The following is a 20,196-nucleotide window of genomic DNA, read 5'->3' as shown; positions in this document are numbered from 1 at the left end:
CAGAACGATGGAGGGGCTGGAGACGGCAGATGTGGTAAGGCCTCTGGACAGTACACACTGCTTACTCTCCGATGGTACAGGGAACTGTTGGAAGAGCCTGAGCTGAGTGACACAGTATGCTGCTCACGGGTCCCACGGCTGCTGTGCTGTGAAGACTGTAGAGCAGAGTCAAGGAGGAGGCCCCTTAGGGGAACAGGAAGGAGGTCCTATACTAACGAGTGAGGTGAGAGTCCACACGTGTTACAGGGGAAGACACAGGCTTAACCCTGGGGGAATTTTTTAAAGTAGGTACAATATGACTATTACATATTTGTTTGACTGACTGGCAAGAGTTCCATCACTTGTTTCCCAGGGCAGTCTTGAACTCACAATCCTCCTGTCTCAGTCTCTGATTGCCAGGATTGTAGGAATGTTCGATACAGCCCAGCTTCACACAACTTTAAATATGGAGTGTGAGAGTCAAGGTTAGCTCCCAGACTTTTGGCCTACACAGTGGGAAGAAGTGTGAATAACTGAGGTGGGAAGGCTGAGGGTGAGCAGATTTTCAGGAGAGATCTAAGAACTGCCTTAAAAGAACTACTGTGTATCCAAAAGATATATACTAGAGGTGGGTTCAGAAAGGCCTGTTCCAGGTGTAAATGTAGGAACCATGACCAACTGTCCTCCACGTGAAGTCATATAGAAACAAGCTGTCTGTACTGCACAAGTCATGCTGGTAAGCCTGCTGCCTCCACCAAACCACATCTCTGCAGAAGTCACTGTGACATGAGCTTGCTCTCAACGTCTCCCCTAGGCTATAATATATAACTTCAGCTGTAAAAAAATAATCAATACACCTTAATTATTTTTAGTTTTCAAATGTAACTGCAAAAACCAAATAAAACATTAAAAACCAAAATAAGACAACCCTAAAAAAAAATTTAAAAAAAGGTCATAAAATCAAATCAGTTTTTGGATTTCCCACTTGAGATTGGGTAAAAAAAAAGATATCCCCAACAACCCACCTCAGAACACATTTTCATGTAAATCTAGCACAATTCAATACAATAGAGCTCCATGCAGAATGTCAGTACTTACAGTTCATGCTGCTTTGGGCCCCAAAACATTTATTAACATTATTTGCATTTATTATCCACTTGCTCCTCAGTCTTTAGGGTGGTCTCACTTTACATCTGGTGTGACCAAGACTTGGAGACATTATAGCATGAGTTCATGGGAAGTAACAGAGACTCAAACTCCCAATTAATGGCAAGTGCCTAATTTTAAAAAGCACAGGTCAACAATAAAATCTGAAGTTGACAGGATCTCTTACTTTCAAATAAATTATTCCTTAAAAATGTATTAGCTTTTATTTTGTATGTGAACACGCACATGGTGTGTATGCGGCCAAGACAACCTGCAGGAGTCAGTTCTTTCTTTCCATCATGTGGGTCATTAGAGTTGGAAGGCTGGGTGGCAAGTGCCATCTTGTTGGCCCTTGATTAAATACTCTCAAGTGCCAACCTTCTACAGTCAATAGCTATGACACACGATTCCCATCCGAAGCCAGACTTTTCTTGCTGACTTCTGGGCAAGCTGATACTGATGATAGAATTAAGAAAGAGGGCAAGAATTGAGTATAGGTTATTTGTACTTTCAGATTTATCTGAGCAATGCTTCAGTGAAATAAGGTACTGTCAGTGATTTATTAAAAGTTTATTTCATGTAATAAATTATACAATTTATTTTTAAAGAGTCTATAGCAAAAATATTTTTGGAAGTGTTTCTCCCTTTTGGTACAGGTCTGCATCAAAGTCTCATAGCTCCAATCCCCACAGTTACACAGTTAAAGTCAGCCTTCCTTTACCTTTCTCCAAAAGTTCTTGCTGGCACCACTTGATTGAAAAAAAAGATGGTATAAACACAGTCTGGCTTTGTCCAAGGCCTTAGCTTGCAAGAACTACAGACTATTAGCAGGTAAATTACAAAGATATATTCAGTCACTATAAAATCATCATCTTGTGTCACATAGACCAACCATGAGGCCAACATGAAAGTAAAATGTAAGGCAATTTACTAAAGGAGGCAGCAAGCCAGACCTGTGGACTAAGGCTGTCCAAAGAGTAGAACCAACAGACAGACAAGAAAGCACCCTGCACCTGTCTGGATGACTCCCAGTACACACACACACACACACACACACACACACATGTATACATACATATACGTGCACATACAATCATACACAGATATACATGCATGCATACACAGATGCACAAACACACACACACTTTTGCTATTAGGGCAGCCAATTGGTTCTTAGCAAATTATTCAGAGATTATGAAATTTCTGAAATTAACCAACTTCTGTGCATATAAAATTGGAAATTTTCAACTCCATTTAAGGTCAGTCTCATCAATGTATAACACAAAATCATTTCTGGTTTGGCAGAAATTAGTGGATCTTAGATTTCTTGGCGAAGCAAATCCAATTTTTATAAGTACCAAATGTGTATATATGTAAAACTTTTCTCTGAGAACAATATGAATGGGATTCATCAATGTTTTTCATGGCTGTTTTCAATTGTTGGTCACCTACTTCAGTAAAAAGATATAAAATTGAACTTGTCAGGATGAAGTCACTAATTCAATATTATCACCAGTTTAAAATGTGAGTACATTTTCATAAGTCCCACTAAAATCTATGGAATCCATTGGCACAGACATATTCTATAGCTACGACCTCAATGACAGTTCTTACTGTACTGTGGTTAAAGAAATGGAGTCATTATTCAATTCAATGTGCTGGGACAAGGTAGTAGAAAAAATTAATTTAAATCATATTTAAATTTACCATTTGTAGATCAAGGGTCCAGTGGTGGAACAGAAGTGGATTACATAGCTCATCTTGTGTAACTCAGTTCAACTACTACCATAAGCCAATAGGAAGCTCACAGTTAACGCTGGATTACAAGGCTGCTGTCACATCTTCCCGACAGTGAGAACACAACAGCAGTGTGTGTAAGCCGCATTAGTGATCAAACATTCCAGGATTCTGTTTTCTTTAAGCAGACTACTCCAGCCCATTGACTTTAAAAACCAACCTCCAAAATCTACCTTACAGCCTTATTCATAAGAGGAGTTGGGCCAGGAAGATAGTAGTAGTGTCTCAGGCAATGCCTGGAATGTTCTCCACTGCCACAGTCTGAGGGCAGAAAAGCATCCAAGCTGTAAGTGCTTCACAGCAGACACTTGGGTATAGTTCTTTGAACACATATATGTGAACACGAGGGAGCTAGGCAAAGGCTGGGGAAAAAGAAAAACCTATGACAAAGAGCTATTTTATTCTTTAAAAACAAACAAACAAACAAACAAACTGAGCTCTGCAACCTTAGGGTCAAACTTGGAGCCAGGAGGAACAGAACTGGAACTGAAAACCACTTAAAAGGGAAAGGGTTAATAACCAAAACTGCAAGAGATTTTATGTACCAGGAATAAATGTTATACCATAGCTATCTTTCACATGTGGGCTCATGTAATTTATCTTCAATTAGAATTATTATCCATTCAGCAGCTGAAGCCCAAGAACTGCTGATACTCGGCAGATGAGGAAGCGTCTTCAGTCTCTGGACTCTGGCCTTTCTTAAGCAAAATGATGATCACACAATATAGATCACTTGTTCTAGAAAATCATTTTGGCCTGATGCGTAGGAAGCTGCACTGCCAGCATTTCCATCGGCAGCAGCATCTGACCCTCCTGGGCTCCATGGAGACTGGGCTTCTGTAGCTTCATCAGGTCTACAGGGCAGTCCTGAATGCAGCAAGAAAACAGCACATACCTTTTCAATCCAGGATTTACTCCCATGTAACGAGTTACTGTAGCTACTTAGGAGCCATTTCAGTGTCTGGCCCACTGAGAGCAGAATGTACTTAGGAACCACCTAGATATCTTCAAGGGAGTTCTTTATCTCCAGCCAGCAAATCTTGACTTCCATGGGTATCAGTGGCTCACACAGCCCAACTTACACACTCAGCATCTGGCTGAACTCAACTTTACAAACCCTCTATGAAAGACCCCTTTTCATACGCAGCTCAGTGCTAACTAATACAAGCAACAGAATCCAGAGCCAACGCATTTGGCCCATTGTGTTGGAAGAGTATGCTTGAGGAGACATGAGTGTGTCACTCCAGAGAGTTGGCTCCTCCTTGGAAAAGCAGGTCAACCTTTACTAAAGGAACCTCTTACAGATTTAATATACTACAAGCAAATCCACAAAGCCATTTTTCCAAATTATCTCTCCATAGACCCTTTTCCCCATGAGTATGTCTCGGGTAGAATGACACTCCACAGAGCAGGTCTGAGAAATATAGCTTTGGCATGGTGGTCTAATTCCCCAGTCTGTTTTGTTTTTGTTTTAAATTAACAAAAATCACTGTTAGAGCCATTAAGCCATACACACACACACACACACACACACACACACACACACAGAGACAGAGAGAGAGAGAGAGAGAGAACACTACAAACCTAAATATTCTTTCAGCCTATATAAAACATACGTGTGCAGTACTGTATAATTTTAACCTCCTTAGCAAGTACATGTTCAAAGCCAGTCCTGATGGTGGCTGTGCGCAATACCTGAGTGAACTAGTCAGTTCACAAAGGCCACTTAAAGCCAAGACAGTATGGGGAATAGTTTTCAGTTACCCAAATGGAAAAATGAGCAGATTTATGAAAAACCATTTATAGCAACTTTAGAACAAATGGTTCTGGCTGTTAAGAGTTTCTATGCAGTCAACTTGGTAACTATCACAGAGCTGTCCTTTTTGATATGCAGTTACATGTCACTGATATGGTCTAAAATGTATAATTAGCTGATTTTATACGTATGTCAACAGTACGACTCATAACTAACAAACCAAGAGAGTCATCTCATCACTAGGTGCTGTATCTCATGGGACCATTGACTTCCATGCAGCCCACCACGAACAGCAATGCCATCAGGCACACAGGAGCAAGCTGCTGCACAAAGCGACTTTACTGAGGAGCTCGCTTCCATGACTCACATCACTAGTGACACTGGAGAATTCTTTTGTGAAAACCATGTGCTGGACAGCAGGTAAGATATTGAGCAGAACCACTGGCTTCTACCATTTAATGTCACTAACACCCACTTTGGGTCTTTACATGTTGCTTATATAATCAAGACCATCTAGTTGAGAACAACTGCCTTAGGTTTACATTAAACTATGTCTTGGCTCTGCTCCCTTGAGGACTCCCTCTTACAAACACAGACAGCTAACAAGCACCTGGTATTTAGCAGCACTAGGAATATCTTTCTCAATACTGGAATCAGAAACAAAAAAAAACTTTGAATGCTGGAAAACAACTAAGAAGAAACACTCTGTATTTCAATGAGAATTACATGTAACTTTACAGTTTATATTAGTAAGAATCATCTGAATTGTGTTGTTTAACTAATATAACAATCAGAAAATGTTCATTGTGACTGCATGTTATAACCTGTTAAGAATCATAAGGACTGAGGTATTCTAAGGATAAAAAAACAGCAATCACCAACAGCTACGCTCAGACCAGTTTCTTCCTTGACAGAACATTCTCTATAAAATTCTCAATTCAAAACTTTAAATATATCCTTTAAAGTGCTTGTGTGAACTGTAGCACAAAGAAACCCGTGTCACGAAGGTCGCTGGTCCTCATCACCAAGCACACCATCGAGTCGCAAGGCCATCTCCTCAATGTCCACATCTCCAGCCCTGTTACAGTCGTCAGCCACAGACACAGCACCCGCTCTATTCTGTTCTCTTCTTAAGGTGTTTAAGCACTTCTCGAGTCTCTTTATGAACAAGTCCACATCCTGCATCTTCATCCCGATGGCTGCCGCCGCATTGAGGTAAGCACAAGGGTAATTATCTGTATGGGACATGAAGCCTTGAAAAGTGTGGCCGCTCACAGTTTGCACAGACCCAAGAGGCACAGCCCTGAAAGGGAAAAGGTTCATCAGCCTTGATGATGCTAACAGATGCCACCCAGAAACAAGGCACCTGTCTCACTAGTCACATAACCACAGACTACGACGCTGAGAAACGGCATAAATCATGACCTATGCAAACACACTGCTTAAAATGAACTGTAAAATACAATTGAAGAAACCTGCCTAGCAACGACCATTTACTCACCTTCTGTAACAGAGAACAGGAACCTTAAGGAATCCCACCATTTTCACATCTTCTTCAAGAAACAATAAGAAATTTAGTTTTGTGTCACGTCTAGACTCTGACTTCAACTGTGTAAGCCAAACTGCTTTGGTTTACTGTTACCTCACCATCAACAAAAGAGAATTCTAATCATGCAATCAGCACTGTTGCTCACAGTGAGCTCTAAGACCTATGTAACTGTTTCAGTGGGTGGAGGTCACCAGATAGCAAAAGCCACCTTTAAGGTTGACTTCCACAGCATTCTTAGACACAAGCAGATTTCTAATCTTTTACTTTATAAGAAACCAATTATACGCCGGGAAGTGGTGGCACTTACCTTTAAGCCAGCACTTAGGAGGCACAAGCAAGGGGATCTCTGTGAGTGGAGGCCAACCTAGTCTACAGAGTGAGTTCAGAACAGTCAATGCTATTTTGCAGAAACCTTGTCTCGAAAATCCAAAAAAGAAAAGACAACAAAAGCAAGCAAGCAAGCAATTAAGATCAACCCACTCATAGAGACAAATAGTGGCCTCTTACAAAACCATTTTAAAAGCATCAAAACTATGCAGCATATAGACAGTTTCACAAGTAAAAACTTGTGAACTGACCAGCCAGGCCTGGTGACACACGCTTTTAATCCCAGCACTCAAAAGGCAGAGGCAGGCTGCTCTCTGTGAGTTCGAGGCCAACCTGGTCTACAAAGCAACTTAACCAGGACAGCTGGGTCTAGGCCTGTTACACAGAGAAATATCTGTTGAAAAAAAAAAAAAAAAAAAAAAACCAAAGAGAAACCCAAATAAACAAAAAGCTGAACTGACCTACAATATTTTTTTTCTTTGAACAAGCTGTCACTTATCCAGCTGTGGTTAACACTGGAAGGGACAGGAGGTTCTGGAGGTCCATCAGAGTAGAGTACATAGCTAGACACTACTAGCTCAAAACAAAACAATGGAGCCAAAGGGATGGCTCAGTGGTTAAGAGCTCACATTCTTCTTGCAGAAGACCCAAAGGATCCAAATTCCATTAGCACCACCCACATCAGCTAGTTCATAACTTGCCTATGACTCCAGCTCCACGAAGATCTAATCAAAGTACAAACAAAAACCAAGTCCTTTAACACAGGCATTTTATTCTCTGCAAGTGTGGAGACCTGAATAAGAATGGTCCCCATAGGCTCATATATTTGAATGCTTGTCATCAGAGTGACAATACTTAGAAGGATTTACTTAGAAGGATCAGGAAGTGTTGTCTTGTTGGAGTAGGCATGGTTTGTAGGAGGGATGTCACTAAGGATGGAGTTTCGAGGTTTCAGAAGCCCAAGCCAGACTCAGTGGCTCTCCCTTTCTGTTGCCTACAGATCAGATGTAGAATTTTGGCCACTTCTGCCTGCCTGTCACCATGCTCTCTGCCATGATGAAAATAGACTAAACCTCTGAAACTGTAAGCAAGTGCAAATTAAATGCTTTCCTTTCTAAGAACTGTCATGGTCATAGAGGCTCTTCACAGCAACAGAAACTGACAAGACTGCTAGTCAGAGTGAATGCTTTCATAGAGATGGGATGGAAAGCACTCAGAGCAAGATCCATCACTGTTCTCTAGTGTAACATACCTGATTTTGAAGCCTATGTACATGTATGCTTCCAAGATAGTACTTGGTGAGGAAAAGCATAACTCTTTTAGTTTAGTGTTCTGGTTAGTTTTTATTGTCAATCTAACACAACCTAAAGTCAACTAGAAGAGGGAACCTCAGATCAGATTGGCCTCTGGGCTCCTCAGTGGGATATGAATATGACTGCTAGTTAATGTAGGTGGGCCCAGCTCACTGAGGGCAATATTATCCATAGGCAGGTGGTTCTGGACTATTTAAGAAAGGTAGCTGAATGAACAAGTTAATGAACAAGTCAGAAAGCATCTTTCCTCAATGGTTTCTACTTCAGTTCCTGTTTGAGATGCTACCCTGACTTTCCCTCAATGATGGACTATGACCTGCAATATAAGCTAAAGAAACACCCTCCTTCCCAATTTGCTTTTGGTTAGAATGTTTTAATCATAGCAACAGAAATATAACTATAACAACTAGAAAACAGTTATTTCCTTAGCAACTTTCCCGCTTGAAACTGATAGCAAAGATGACTTCTTTCTAGTCTACTATTATAATGTGACAGTACAGCTAAGAAAGAATTAGACAAAAATCTACATAGAAGCTGGGCCTTCCAAGACAGGAGTCTTGCAAGTTCTAGGCCTAACTGGGCCAAATAGTAAGTTTAAGTTCAACCTGGACAGCTTAGTGAGAACCTGTCCGAAAATAGAAAGAGAGCCAGAATGCATCTGTAGTCAGGTGCTTACCATGCATGCCCTGGACCCTAGGTTCAATCCCTAGAGCTGCAGGAGCAGCAGCAGCAGTTGTAACAACTCCTCATCCAGAGAGGTAGTAAAACAAACAAGACTCCTGTCTTCCTGTAGTCTGACTAGAGTCCAGAGGTGGGGTGTTAACAGTCTCACAGGTTCATTACCTAATTGTTCTTTGGCCACAATGAAGCCTCAGGCATGGCTTCATTATACAGTATACAGTGAAGGACTACTGAAGAGTAGTCCTTGATTAAACTTACTTTTCTTTTGAAAGAAAAGTCAACATGCTTTTATTGCAACAGAACCTGAAACCCTTATGTGGTGTAAGGTGGGGCTAAGGAGTCAGACAAAAGAATATTTATCGCACCAAATCACCACGCAGGACAGAAAAGGACAAGAAGAGTTGAAGAAGGAAAAGTCAAGAAACTGGAATCAGTAGAGAGCCAAGCGCCCAAACCTAGGGGTACTAAGGCCAAAATGACAGCACCTGTCTCAGACAACACTCGTGTCACCAGGCTTTCATTTGCTGGCGTGCACACAAACTGTGCCTTCAACTTTCAAGTTCTTAAAATGCAGAAAGTGGAGCTTTGAAGTTATTAAGATTACAGAAGCCTTGAAAATCCGTTAGTAAAGCCGGGCGGTGGTGGCGCACGCCTTTAATCCCAGCACTCGGGAGGCAGAGGCAGGCGGATCTCTGTGAGTTCCAGACCAGCCTGGTCTACTAGAGCTAGTTCCAGGACAGGCTCCAAAGCCACAGAGAAACCCTGCCTCGAAAAACCAAAAAAAAAAAAAAAAAAAAAAAAAAAAAAAAAAAAAAAAAAAAAAATCCGTTAGTAAAACCATAGGATGAAACCAAAACAGCTCAAAAAAGCTACACAAGTCCCTGCTGGCTAAGGGGCAGACACACATCATGCCTAGAGGTGACAACAAAACCAAATAAACTCATCTCTTAAAGCTACTCACCTGGCTCCAGAAACTTGTCTGGTAAAAAGCATTGAACCAAGCTGAGTGACAGCTTTGTCATGCTGTTCATCTACTGTCCTAAGTGTCATTGCTAGGAAAAAACAAAAACAAAAGACAATTCAACAAGCTTTTGGATTACAAGAGGGTGTTAGATTCCCTAGAGCTGGAGTTAAAGGCAGTTGTGAGTTGACCTTGTCAGAGCTAGAAACTGAACTCAAATCCTCTGCATCTTAACCACGGGAAATCCCTCTAGCTCACTAGTCTCTTCAATTGTCCCTGAACTACATAACAGAAACATTAGTCCTTATATCAGCAGATCAACTGATGACAGCAGAGGCTGAGGAGAATAAGCAGAAGCACTGACAATGCTGTGCGGGATGCTGGAGCTTTGTTAACTGAACAGACTTTCATTATAAGAGGCAAGCTCTAAATTACTATCTGTATATTCGTTATATTTACTATTAACTCTGATTCCTTCACTTTTACCTTAGAGAAACATTAAAGCATTTCTAAAGGCTAAGTACATTTTAAGTTATCACTTAATATTGGGATGGATTTAGAAATATCAGCATAATCAAAACAAGTTCACTATTTCTATAAATAACAACTTCCTCCTAAGAATATTTCAGACATACTTTCTTTTATTAAGGAAGAAAATTACCTAAAGATATAGGGTTGTGAGGTGTCTGTAGCAGTCTTTCATTGTAGGCCTCAGCCAACTTCTTCAGTTGGGTGGACAAATAGACAAACATTTCCTGAAATAAAAATACCACAAATAAATACAACTCAACCTGAATACAAAACCTGACTGGTATGGAATGTATGCTATCTACCATCTCCCATGTCTCTCCTCTGCCACAATACAGTGAGATTCAGAGCCACTGCAAACAGCAGACAGGGGGAAGACAGCCCAGCCCACTGCTGGTCTTGGGCTATAATATATCGCATCTCTGCAGAACTTTCAGAGTTGATACTTCAGAATTCTTTTAATTTTTTTTTTTTTATTTTTTGGTTTTTCGAGACAGGGTTTCTCTGCAGCTTTAGAGCCTGTCCTGGAGCTAGCTCTTGTAGACCAGGCTGGTCTCGAACTCACAGATCAGAATTCTTTTAATGGGAAGACCAGCATATTGCAATGTTGCCCAGGCTAGGTAAACTTCTGATCCTCCAGTCTCAGTTTTCTAAGTAGCTGGATTTAAGTATATACTGACACATCTGGCAAGAGCAAGCACTCTACCCAAACAGCCATCTATTTCTGCACATGCTACCAGCACAACTCTTCATCCCTCTGCACTGTTCTACACAGAGGTCCTTCCACACCATAATAGTTCCTGTCCTTCTCAGATGACCTCCTCCTGTAACTACTAAGAAAATCTCTTCAGTGCTAAGATGGATCCATTTACTATGCAAGTTACATAGTAAGTGGAAGTTTAAAGTGTACTGCTTGCGTGTTTGCATGCATGTGTGTGTCCCAGGTCAAACTAGAGGTCTTGTGTGTGCTAGGTAAGTGCTCTACCTCTCTGCTATATCCCCAGCCCCATCTAGAAGTCTATTCTGTTTAAGGTACACATAGCTAAAATGAACAATTCTCTTATCTCAAGGACTACAATAACTAAAACTAAAACTTACTCTACTTTGCCAATAGCAGAAAGTGTAATAAATGTTTCTAAGTCTAAAATGTCACACACACAGGCATAGCAGTATAACTGAGTCAGCAGCTATTTAAACTGAAAAGTTATTTTCTTCTGCTTCTGCTTTTGAAAGGGAGCAAAAATGAAAACCTACCCAAATCCATCTGCAGTTGGATGAGTCTACTTTACTGACCTCCATCCACAGTTAAACATAAATTCTAAAGAGACTCCAAGGCTAACAGCAGAAATGACACTTCTTGAGTTCAAAGGCCACAAAAGCTGCTTCTGCTTTCTCTCTAAGGTAGCTCTCTCAGCAGCTTTTTGGTCTAAAGTCCACAGATGAGCAACTCTATCTGATAACAATAAAAACTAAGAGAGGAGGGAAAATGCTGTCCAGTTTTATGAATTACTAGTTCCTTACACGTACAAAGGCCTTACCTTGCTGACAATATATTCTCACCTAAAATGTTATACTAATCACCATTCTTAAAATTATAAGAACAATTCTTAGCATGTCAGAATCATAAAATATTAGATCACTAAATTAGTTCTTTTTTATAAAAAAATTGCTGTTGTTATCTGATAGATGTGGTAAGACATCCTCTTGTCATAAATATATAATAAAATGTATATAAAAATATATTCTACATTATATATTTATACATATATTTATAAATATATTTTATATAATATATTATCATAATCATGAGCTATTGAAAATATACATAATTTTCCATTATTTTTTAAAATATGGGTGTTTTGTCTGCATGTATATCGTGTACCTGGTGACCGTGGAGGCCAGAGGAGGCCGTTGAAACCTCCTGAAACTGAAGTTTCAGAGGGCTGTGAGTTGCCATGTGGGTACTGGAAAGCGAACTCAGATCCTCTGGAAGAGCATCTCTTCAGTCCTTATTTTTAAGTCTTTCTATTCATTACTTTACTTTCAACAGCACCTACATTTTCAGAGCTGTGTTCAGCAGTAATTCATCTAGTAACTAATATTTTTAATGGATTATTTTTTCTGAGCACATTTATTAACATTCAATGTTTGCCTGTATTTCCAAATACATCCCTTTGTGCAAGCTACACTTGATAACGACAGCAACAATTATCATATACAACTCCCATAAATCTGCCTCATATTGAAAGATCAGTATTCTACTTTATACAAGTAGCCAAAAAGTTTATAGCAAAAAAATATTTCTGCTTACTTATTTTTTCCTGTATATTTTATAACTTCATTAAACTATAATTAAACATAATCTGAGAAATATTTAAGACAACTGTGGTCATTTTCACAATTGGGGCGAACAAAGTTATGTAAAAAAGTTATCTTTTCTTGGACATTTTGTATAAAGATTTTACTGGATTATCCTCAAATCAATATTCGAATACTTCTTCAAAACGTAGCACACGTAGGAATCCAATGGAAGTAAAAATACCAAGAACTGTATGGCAACTAGAAAAATTCAATCTCTTACACGGCATCAGTCCCTAAAAGCAGAATTCATGGGTTCTGTGTGTCTTTTCATCTACTACAAAGTATACAAGTTGCTAATTTTAAATGCTCTGCATTATAAAAAAAAAAGTCCCTTATTTCCACATAGATAAGAAATGATAATGTCTCTATATCTATAAAATCCTAACTTTCATCAGTATGTCTAACACTCAATAGCCGCCAAGAATTGCCCTTTATGGATCCCTGTGTCCCCCTAGCAACAAGGCTACCTTCGCCTTTCATTTATTGTTAAAGAAACAAAGTCCTTCGGTTTATGTACTTCAGTGCAGGAGCCCAGTTTAAAATAATCTCCTATCTAGTGTGGCTGTCACATCCAGAGAGTGGGCCCTAATGAGAACTTAATTTGTACCTGAACTAACTTTTCCTGAAAAGTTACCTGGAGGGTACCTGCAAATGTAACCATGCACATAAAACGTTGATTAAAAAACTAAATTTGTCCATGTTCAATTCTAATCCACTAATAAAGTACTTTCAATCAGTTCTATCAATCACCGGCTAGTCAGAGGTTCAGAGTTATCTGTTAAGATCTGGTCTCGCCATGAAGCCTAGACTACCTTACCTTCCAAGTGCTGGCATTACAGGTACACGTCTCCACCCCTAGCCAGAAATCAGCTTTTACTGTAACTAACATAAGGAGAGAAATCTTTATTATAAAAATAATCATAAGGTAACTAAGTCTCATATATCATTAGTGTTTAACTCAATTTTTAAAACCTATCTTCGAATGAAACTCATGCTCAACAACAAATATTTACAGAGTCTTTTCTGCGTGTAGAGGCTGTAGGAGGTAAGCTAACCTCAACTGCAGCATACTGACCTGCACACAGGCCACAGAGTAGCGTCCTAACATCCTATTAATATCACCACACTTTAAAATATCTTTCAGGATATCGTAATGGCGATCCTACACTAACACTGAGCTAAGCAGTTTTACCTGATGCATGAAGGTGCTACAGAGCTTGTACTATTTTCTGCTACAGTTAAATCTATAACTGACATTTATTATAAAATACTTCTGTAACAGGAGAGATTTATAAGCAGCACAAGCAAATGTGTATAGAAAAATCTTACTTTCAAGAAATGAAATAATATTGATTTTCTATGTCCTTTGCGCTGTATTTAACTTAATTTTAAAAGACTCTCACTACAGATAAACGGAACTGTATACCTGAATGCTAATGTCAGCTATGTTTCTAAAACAAAAACACAAAACCTTATACTTTTTATGAAAAAGGAACTGAATTATATTATGCATTATCTTTTGTATGGGCTTTGGACCGCAGACTGAAACCCAACATCCAGACTATCCCTCACTAGAATCCAGATGTGCATAGTTCATCAAACTTCCAAGAAAATGTCCTAGGCTATGTCTGTGCAACATGCCCCATCATGTGATGGGGTGGAGAAATGTCTGTCTCAGAAGGTAGGAACCATGCGTGGACAGAAGGACAACAGCATGGATGCACATCCACACACACAGATATCCACGGCTGAAAAAGTTGATACTAAATATTGTGGTCTCCACTGTGGCTGCCACCAAGGACTGACACATGTTCAACAATGCTTGCCTCGGTGGCAAAAACACTGCTTTCAAGGTGCTGAAGTCTCCTAACCAGGCCCCAAATCAGATATTGACAAGAGATTCAAGAATTCTACTTTCAGGGCACAAACAAACTCCTTCTTCCAAATTTAGCTCTGGTTAAGCCACTGTTGTTGTTACAATCTAGTGTTCTAGAATATGGTTTATCCTCTAAGCGTCAGCTCACAAGTTCTAGCCCCAGAACAGCCATTCTACTAAACCCCTCTTCTGAACTTGCCCAATTCAGCAGATACTTGCAACAATAAATGACGGTCTGCCACCCTGGTCGGCAAAGTATTTTTCTATAAGGAGAGCTGGGCAGATAATGGGCTTCTCTGGAAGCAAGGCAGAGTGGACAAACTTCTAAGGCTGATCTTTCTTTTTGCATAAGAAAACCCAAAGAAACAGTCGCTTGTATTTTAACCTCTTTTCTTCAAGACCTCTTCGTTAAACTCCTGGTCATTCCTCCCTCTATGAAGCAGATGCACTGATCAAGAGGGGGCTAAGGGCAGAGAGGCTCAATTCACACACAAAGTTCCACTCTCTGATCCTTTCACCCTTCCAAAAGGAAAGCTTGAGGAAAGGAATGGCTTCCAGCTGAGCTCTTGTCTGCTCAATGTGACAAAGGTAAAGCCTTTCCTGAAGAGATATAGCTGGAAGAAATAACCTCTAAAAATACCATTGTGGGGAATAAGGGCACAGAATAAAAAGAAATCCCAAGTTTTCCTTTAACATCCCTCTTTTAGCTCACAGAGCAGCAGTAACATAAAAAGGCGCTCTCAGTGATGGTTTATAAATAGCTTGGGCTGGCGCAAAATAGCTTTGCCTCGGCTTCTCCACAGCTGAGCCAATAAACTACCATGATGAAATGTTCACAGCAGAGAGAGTCCATTTAGACAAAAAAAAAAAAAAAAAGGCTACATTTCTGCACCAAATCCAATATTTAAAAAAAGCAATATTTATGCTACATTTACGCAGTTGTACTTATGGAGGACATACACGTTTTCTGCAGGAAGGCCTACTATGTGGAGACATTAAAGAACAATTATTTTTTCATGCAGTGTCAGAGTTCTCAGATCAGTATTTTAGTATTCTGGAAATTACTCCATTAGACAGGCTTTGTTCTAAGTAATTCTATACAAAGAATTTTAAATAAAATCAATTAGTGCATTTGAGAGCCTCTGGAGTTTAAATACCTCCTCTAGATAGAATGGGAGGGTCACAAGATCAATCATCATCCTTACGGCTCAAATGCCTAGGAAGAAGGATCGATCACTCCCTCAGTGCTGTAGAAGTAACTGCAAACATGGAAGACAGTGGTTCAGACAGCATACACAGGGGCCTGGGCAGCACCCAGACTCAGTCTTCACCAGCAGTTCTGAGACTTGAAAGTGGCCAGTCAATCCTTCAGCAAGCTCATCTTCCCAGATCACAATTTCATATGCAAAATGGAGACAATCCCTACAAATGAACTTGATGAGTACTACACCAAAGAATGGATACAATGAACCTAGCAGGGGACCAGTGGCATGGTTGAGCTGGCTGTGCAAGCTTGACAACCTGAGCTCAGTCCCTGGTACTCACAGTGGAAGGTGGGAACTGTTACGAATGAAGCATCTGTTAGTTTCTTTTAAAAGACTGGCTCTCACTATGATGACCAGCAATTCCTGGGCTCCAGTGAGTTTCCTTCCTGCCTCCTCAGTAGCTGGAACCACAAAGTTCATTGCTTTTCTTTTCAAGGCCAGCATAAGCCAAGCATTTCAGCAATGATGGAGGGATTTATTATTTTAGAATAAGAACGGGGCTGACTCCTACTGGCTCTTCCACCGAGGACTAGTCCTTCACACCATAACAAGCCTTCAGGCTTCCAAATCACTCAAAAGAAAACTTTCCCATTTCAAGAGCCTCTATGCCAGAAGTGGGTGACAGATGCCTGTAGTCCCACTACTCAGGAAGCAGAGGCTGGAGGATTACCCACTGTATGAGGCCTGCTTTGTCTACATAAAGCAAGCTCCAGTCAGTCAGGGCCTCACAAGACCCTGTCCTAAAAGAAAAGGCAGAGCTGCAAAGCAGGTAAAAGGCAAGGCAACTCTTCCTACTCTTGATAACCTGAGTCCAATCTCTGTACCCACAGATTGACCCTGACCCCCACACATGTGCCATGGCACATGCACATGAGCACACAAATAAATGCAAAAGAAAATTATTTAATAAAAATTAGTAACAAAAAAAGGAGAGCCCCGCTACCTTTAGGTGATAAATGAACAAATAATTCCCAATACAGATGTTTCTAAATAACAAATACTAATAGTAAAATAATGCATCTGAACTATTTCTCAGCATATCCTATATAAGTGAGATATACAGGCTAGAACCCTGGCATTCAACAGGAGCAAACCTCACCTTTCTTTCCTTTAACAGTTTCTTGTAGCCATTGCAGCCCAGTGACAACAAGGTGATAAGGACGTCTAAGGATGGCGAAGCTGAAGCTCTTCCTGAAAACAGAGGGCGGGGCATATGCAGGAGGACTGATGGGGCAGGCTCGAGAAATCAACTCATCACAGCAGACTATATGCACATACATTTTTGTTCATTAGTTAATTTTTCCAAAAATCAAGTTATCTATTTACCTGGATACATCTTGCTAATTTCCTGAATGAAGGATTCATTAAAGCCAGCAATTATAGCACCACCTACTGGAACCATAAAATTTTTGTCCAAGCTCTGAACGAAAGCATCGATTCTACCAACCCGAGCCCCCTAGAATCAAACAACATATGGGTCACATGTCAGTAGCTAGGACAGACAACAACTTCTATTAACAAGCAAAGGCCACAAAAAAAAAAAAAATGTCGTACAAAATGATACATACAAATTTTATTTCATTCCCACATTTACAAAGGCTAATTTTACCTTAATTAAAAAGTAAAACTGAGAAACAGTGTATAGACATTTGTTTAAAGGCAGGTGAAGGGATGAAATTTTCTCTGTGGCAGTGCAAGTCCAGGGTTTACAGAACTGAACTCCAGCTTGGGTGGTGCTCATTATATGCACAACACCCAGCACACTGCAGTGTACATTGGCTTTCACAGATTAATCACTAAACTCAACCTGCATAAAGCAGGTGGGGTGTCATTACCAGTGCAAGAGGGAATTCCTCTGAAACAGCTTTTTACCTTAAAACTGAGTATGAGACAAAGCATTTCTCCCACACCTATGACTTTTATTTGACAATAAGGTCTATGGTGATTAAGTAGTTTTAAATACCTAGCATCACAATCTAATAAACTACAGCTGCCCAAAGTGCCAACCAAGCAGCTAGAAAATTAAGTGCCTCTCTCTGACACTTGGGAAAATCTACTAACGTTTTTTATCTGTTTGTTTTACAGTGCTGGAGATTAACCCCAGGGGCTTCATACAGGCCAGGCATAAAGCTCCAAGCCCAGCCTTTAAACAAGCTCTACTTTCATAACGGCTCTGATCACAAAAGAGAAAAGCATCAACCAATGGCAATTTCATCTGTATATTCCTGGAAGTTCCAAAATCAATGTTTCTCCATAACTTGTGATCCTTAACATGTGATCTTAGATAGTCTCATTCCAAGGCAAATGAACTTCAAATGGAAGTCTAATATCCCAGCACAGAGCTGAACGCAGACCTACTAGAAATGTGGAGCCAAGTTCTGCTTCCCATCTGACACAGCTATGACCTTCTGTCTAATGTGCTGCAATTTTCTCCTCTTAAAAATGGAGATACCATCTAAATTTCAACTCACATAGTTTTTTCTTTATCTGCAGCCACAGATTTTCAATCTGTATTCACAATCTACATTCCTATTAATATTATAACCACATTTGACCTTCGTTTTCACACTTCTTCCCCATTTCTGTATCTCAGGGAGAATGGAAATCGCAGATAGCTGGTCTAATCTGAGAGACCAGATACAGGCAACAGGTGGAGGCAGTAGAAGCAACTGAGGGGAGCAGACAGTCAGAGACCATCGCCTGGCTGTTTCAGCCTTACTCTTGCCATGACTCTTACTTCCTAGCAGACTATGAACAGAAGAAACCCATCTCAGGAAGAGGGGACAGCATAAACATCAACAGGATAAGTGAAGAGAAAGCACAGCAAGTGGTGCCAGGTTGAAAGTGTCCAGAAATAATACTCTCTAGGCTTTCTGAGAGGAGCATGAGCCTGACCTGGGAGTGGGCGGACTGAGAAAGGTGAAGCAGACTCCAGACTGCTACACCCACCCTTTCACCATGAAGACTGCACACTCCTTCACAAAAAACACTCAGAAATGTTCAAGGGTCACACCCCACACTAACAATAGGCTGCCACTAAGGAAGAAAATGAAAAACCTAGCATGACGGAGGCTGCTGGGAAATGGGCTGCAACGCTGTGTCCCCAGCACATACTGTGGTAGCTCACATACTATGGGAAGTCAGAAAACCTACTGAATAAAATAACAATCAGGTGTGTGGGTAAGTAGCAGTAACACCTACTTTGCGCCAATTCTTAACAAGTGAAGTAGCTGCTTCCCACACTTTGGAACTTCACCTTCCATTCTAAACTGCCAATCCCACACACATTTCTATAGCTCTACTATGTACCCTCTATTAATTTGTCTTAACATCTCAGAATAGGCATTTCAGCAAACAGAACCAGAAGTGTACTTCTTGAGATTACACACACCTAACAGAGTATCTTATCTGTTCAGAACCATGCCATTCTGGGACATCTTTTAAGAGTGCTAAGACATTTCAGGTATAACAGTTTTCTTCACTAATTACATGGTCACTGTGATAGTGCTTTCTCGGGGCTTTGTTCTGTTTTAGGGAAACTAGAGGCCCTGGTGGCAGACTGCTATACAACTTCCTCAGCAGCTGTGAGACTCAGGTCAAACACTTAAACCATTGAGCATATTTCCCCATATATAAACAGGAACAGAGAAAATACACCTTAACTTAATAGGATTAGTTTTAAGACATTAACAGCCTGACCGGATGCCTACCACACATGGAGGTCTTTGGTAAGCTGTCCGCATTATGTATGACAGGTATGAGTGAAAGTTAACTCTATTTAGAATGTCACAAAATAGCAGTCAGAGCTCAACAAGACTTACACATTTACGTTGTTTAAATCAACAGTGCATGACCTCTCCTCATGTAGGCCAATCTGCAGAAATGTTTATTTACTACTTAAAGACAAGTCCATTTTAGAAAGTAATATAATACCTACGAGACAGCATCTGCATTCGAGAAACATCACACACATACACACACGCGCACATGACAAAGTGGAGTGCCAGGAAGAACAGCCCCAAGGATACCTTTCACATCAGCTCCACTGCTTCCCTTAGTTTGGCCCTCCATTAGTCTACCACTATCACTCCACTTTCAATTCTCAATTAGGGAATAACATGAGTAAATGACTCATATCAGGCTGCAGAGATAGCTCAGCAGTTAGAGCAATGGCTGCTCTAGTGTGAAGATCAGAACTCTGACCCCAGCACCCACCTATGCAGCTCACAAACACCTTAAACTCCAGTTTCAGTTTCAAGGGATGCAACGCCTCTCCTGGCCTCCTCAGGCCATCTCTCTCCCATATATAAATAAATAAATCACAATAAATCTTTCAAAATGATGTGTGTGAAAACAAATATAGGCACGTGGAAAGTATAAACATATAACTAATAAGGCTTAAAGTCTTTTGTTAAATATACACAGTATCTAAAACTATGTGAAAACAGTACATTCACGGAAACAGAAAAACGTTCATTATAAATGAATAGCGGTACTTATAAGATAGCTATGATTAAAAATAAAGATAGCTATGATCACCTGCTCCTTCCTTTTATAAACTTTTAGAGATGCTAATGCATTTGAACTTTGAAAGCGTTAAAGATACAAAGGGGGAGGAGCAGTGAGATGACTCTGTGGTTAAAGGTACTCACCACCA

General features: G+C 40.2%; 1 protein-coding gene across 7 annotated transcripts in view; it reads right to left on the bottom strand.

Moving 5' to 3' along the window:
• Positions 1-1,680: 1,680 nt before the first annotated feature.
• Positions 1,681-20,196, bottom strand: part of Sepsecs (Sep (O-phosphoserine) tRNA:Sec (selenocysteine) tRNA synthase) — a 28,920-nt gene continuing 10,404 nt past the window's right edge. For 3 of the 7 annotated variants that reach the window (XM_038318485.2, XM_038318494.2, XM_038318539.2), the window contains exons 7-11: positions 16,866-16,995; positions 16,639-16,730; positions 10,171-10,264; positions 9,510-9,600; positions 1,681-5,981 (exon numbers count right to left, since the gene is read on the bottom strand). In XM_038318485.2, coding sequence (XP_038174413.1) covers positions 5,678-5,981; positions 9,510-9,600; positions 10,171-10,264; positions 16,639-16,730; positions 16,866-16,995 — 711 coding nt within the window. In that variant the 3' untranslated portion in view covers positions 1,681-5,677. Of the gene's footprint in view, positions 6,232-9,509; positions 9,601-10,170; positions 10,265-16,638; positions 16,731-16,865; positions 16,996-20,196 lie in introns of all 7 variants that reach the window. The other 4 variants (XM_038318512.1, XM_038318531.1, XM_038318503.1 and 1 more) reach the window with 4 other exon arrangements.

Source organism: Arvicola amphibius, chromosome 1, assembly GCF_903992535.2.
Source record: "Arvicola amphibius chromosome 1, mArvAmp1.2, whole genome shotgun sequence".
In the NCBI taxonomy this organism is placed as follows: Eukaryota; Metazoa; Chordata; class Mammalia; order Rodentia; family Cricetidae; genus Arvicola; species Arvicola amphibius.
The sequence above is the reverse complement of the archived record's forward strand: the minus strand, read 5'-3'. Positions and strand labels throughout refer to the sequence as shown.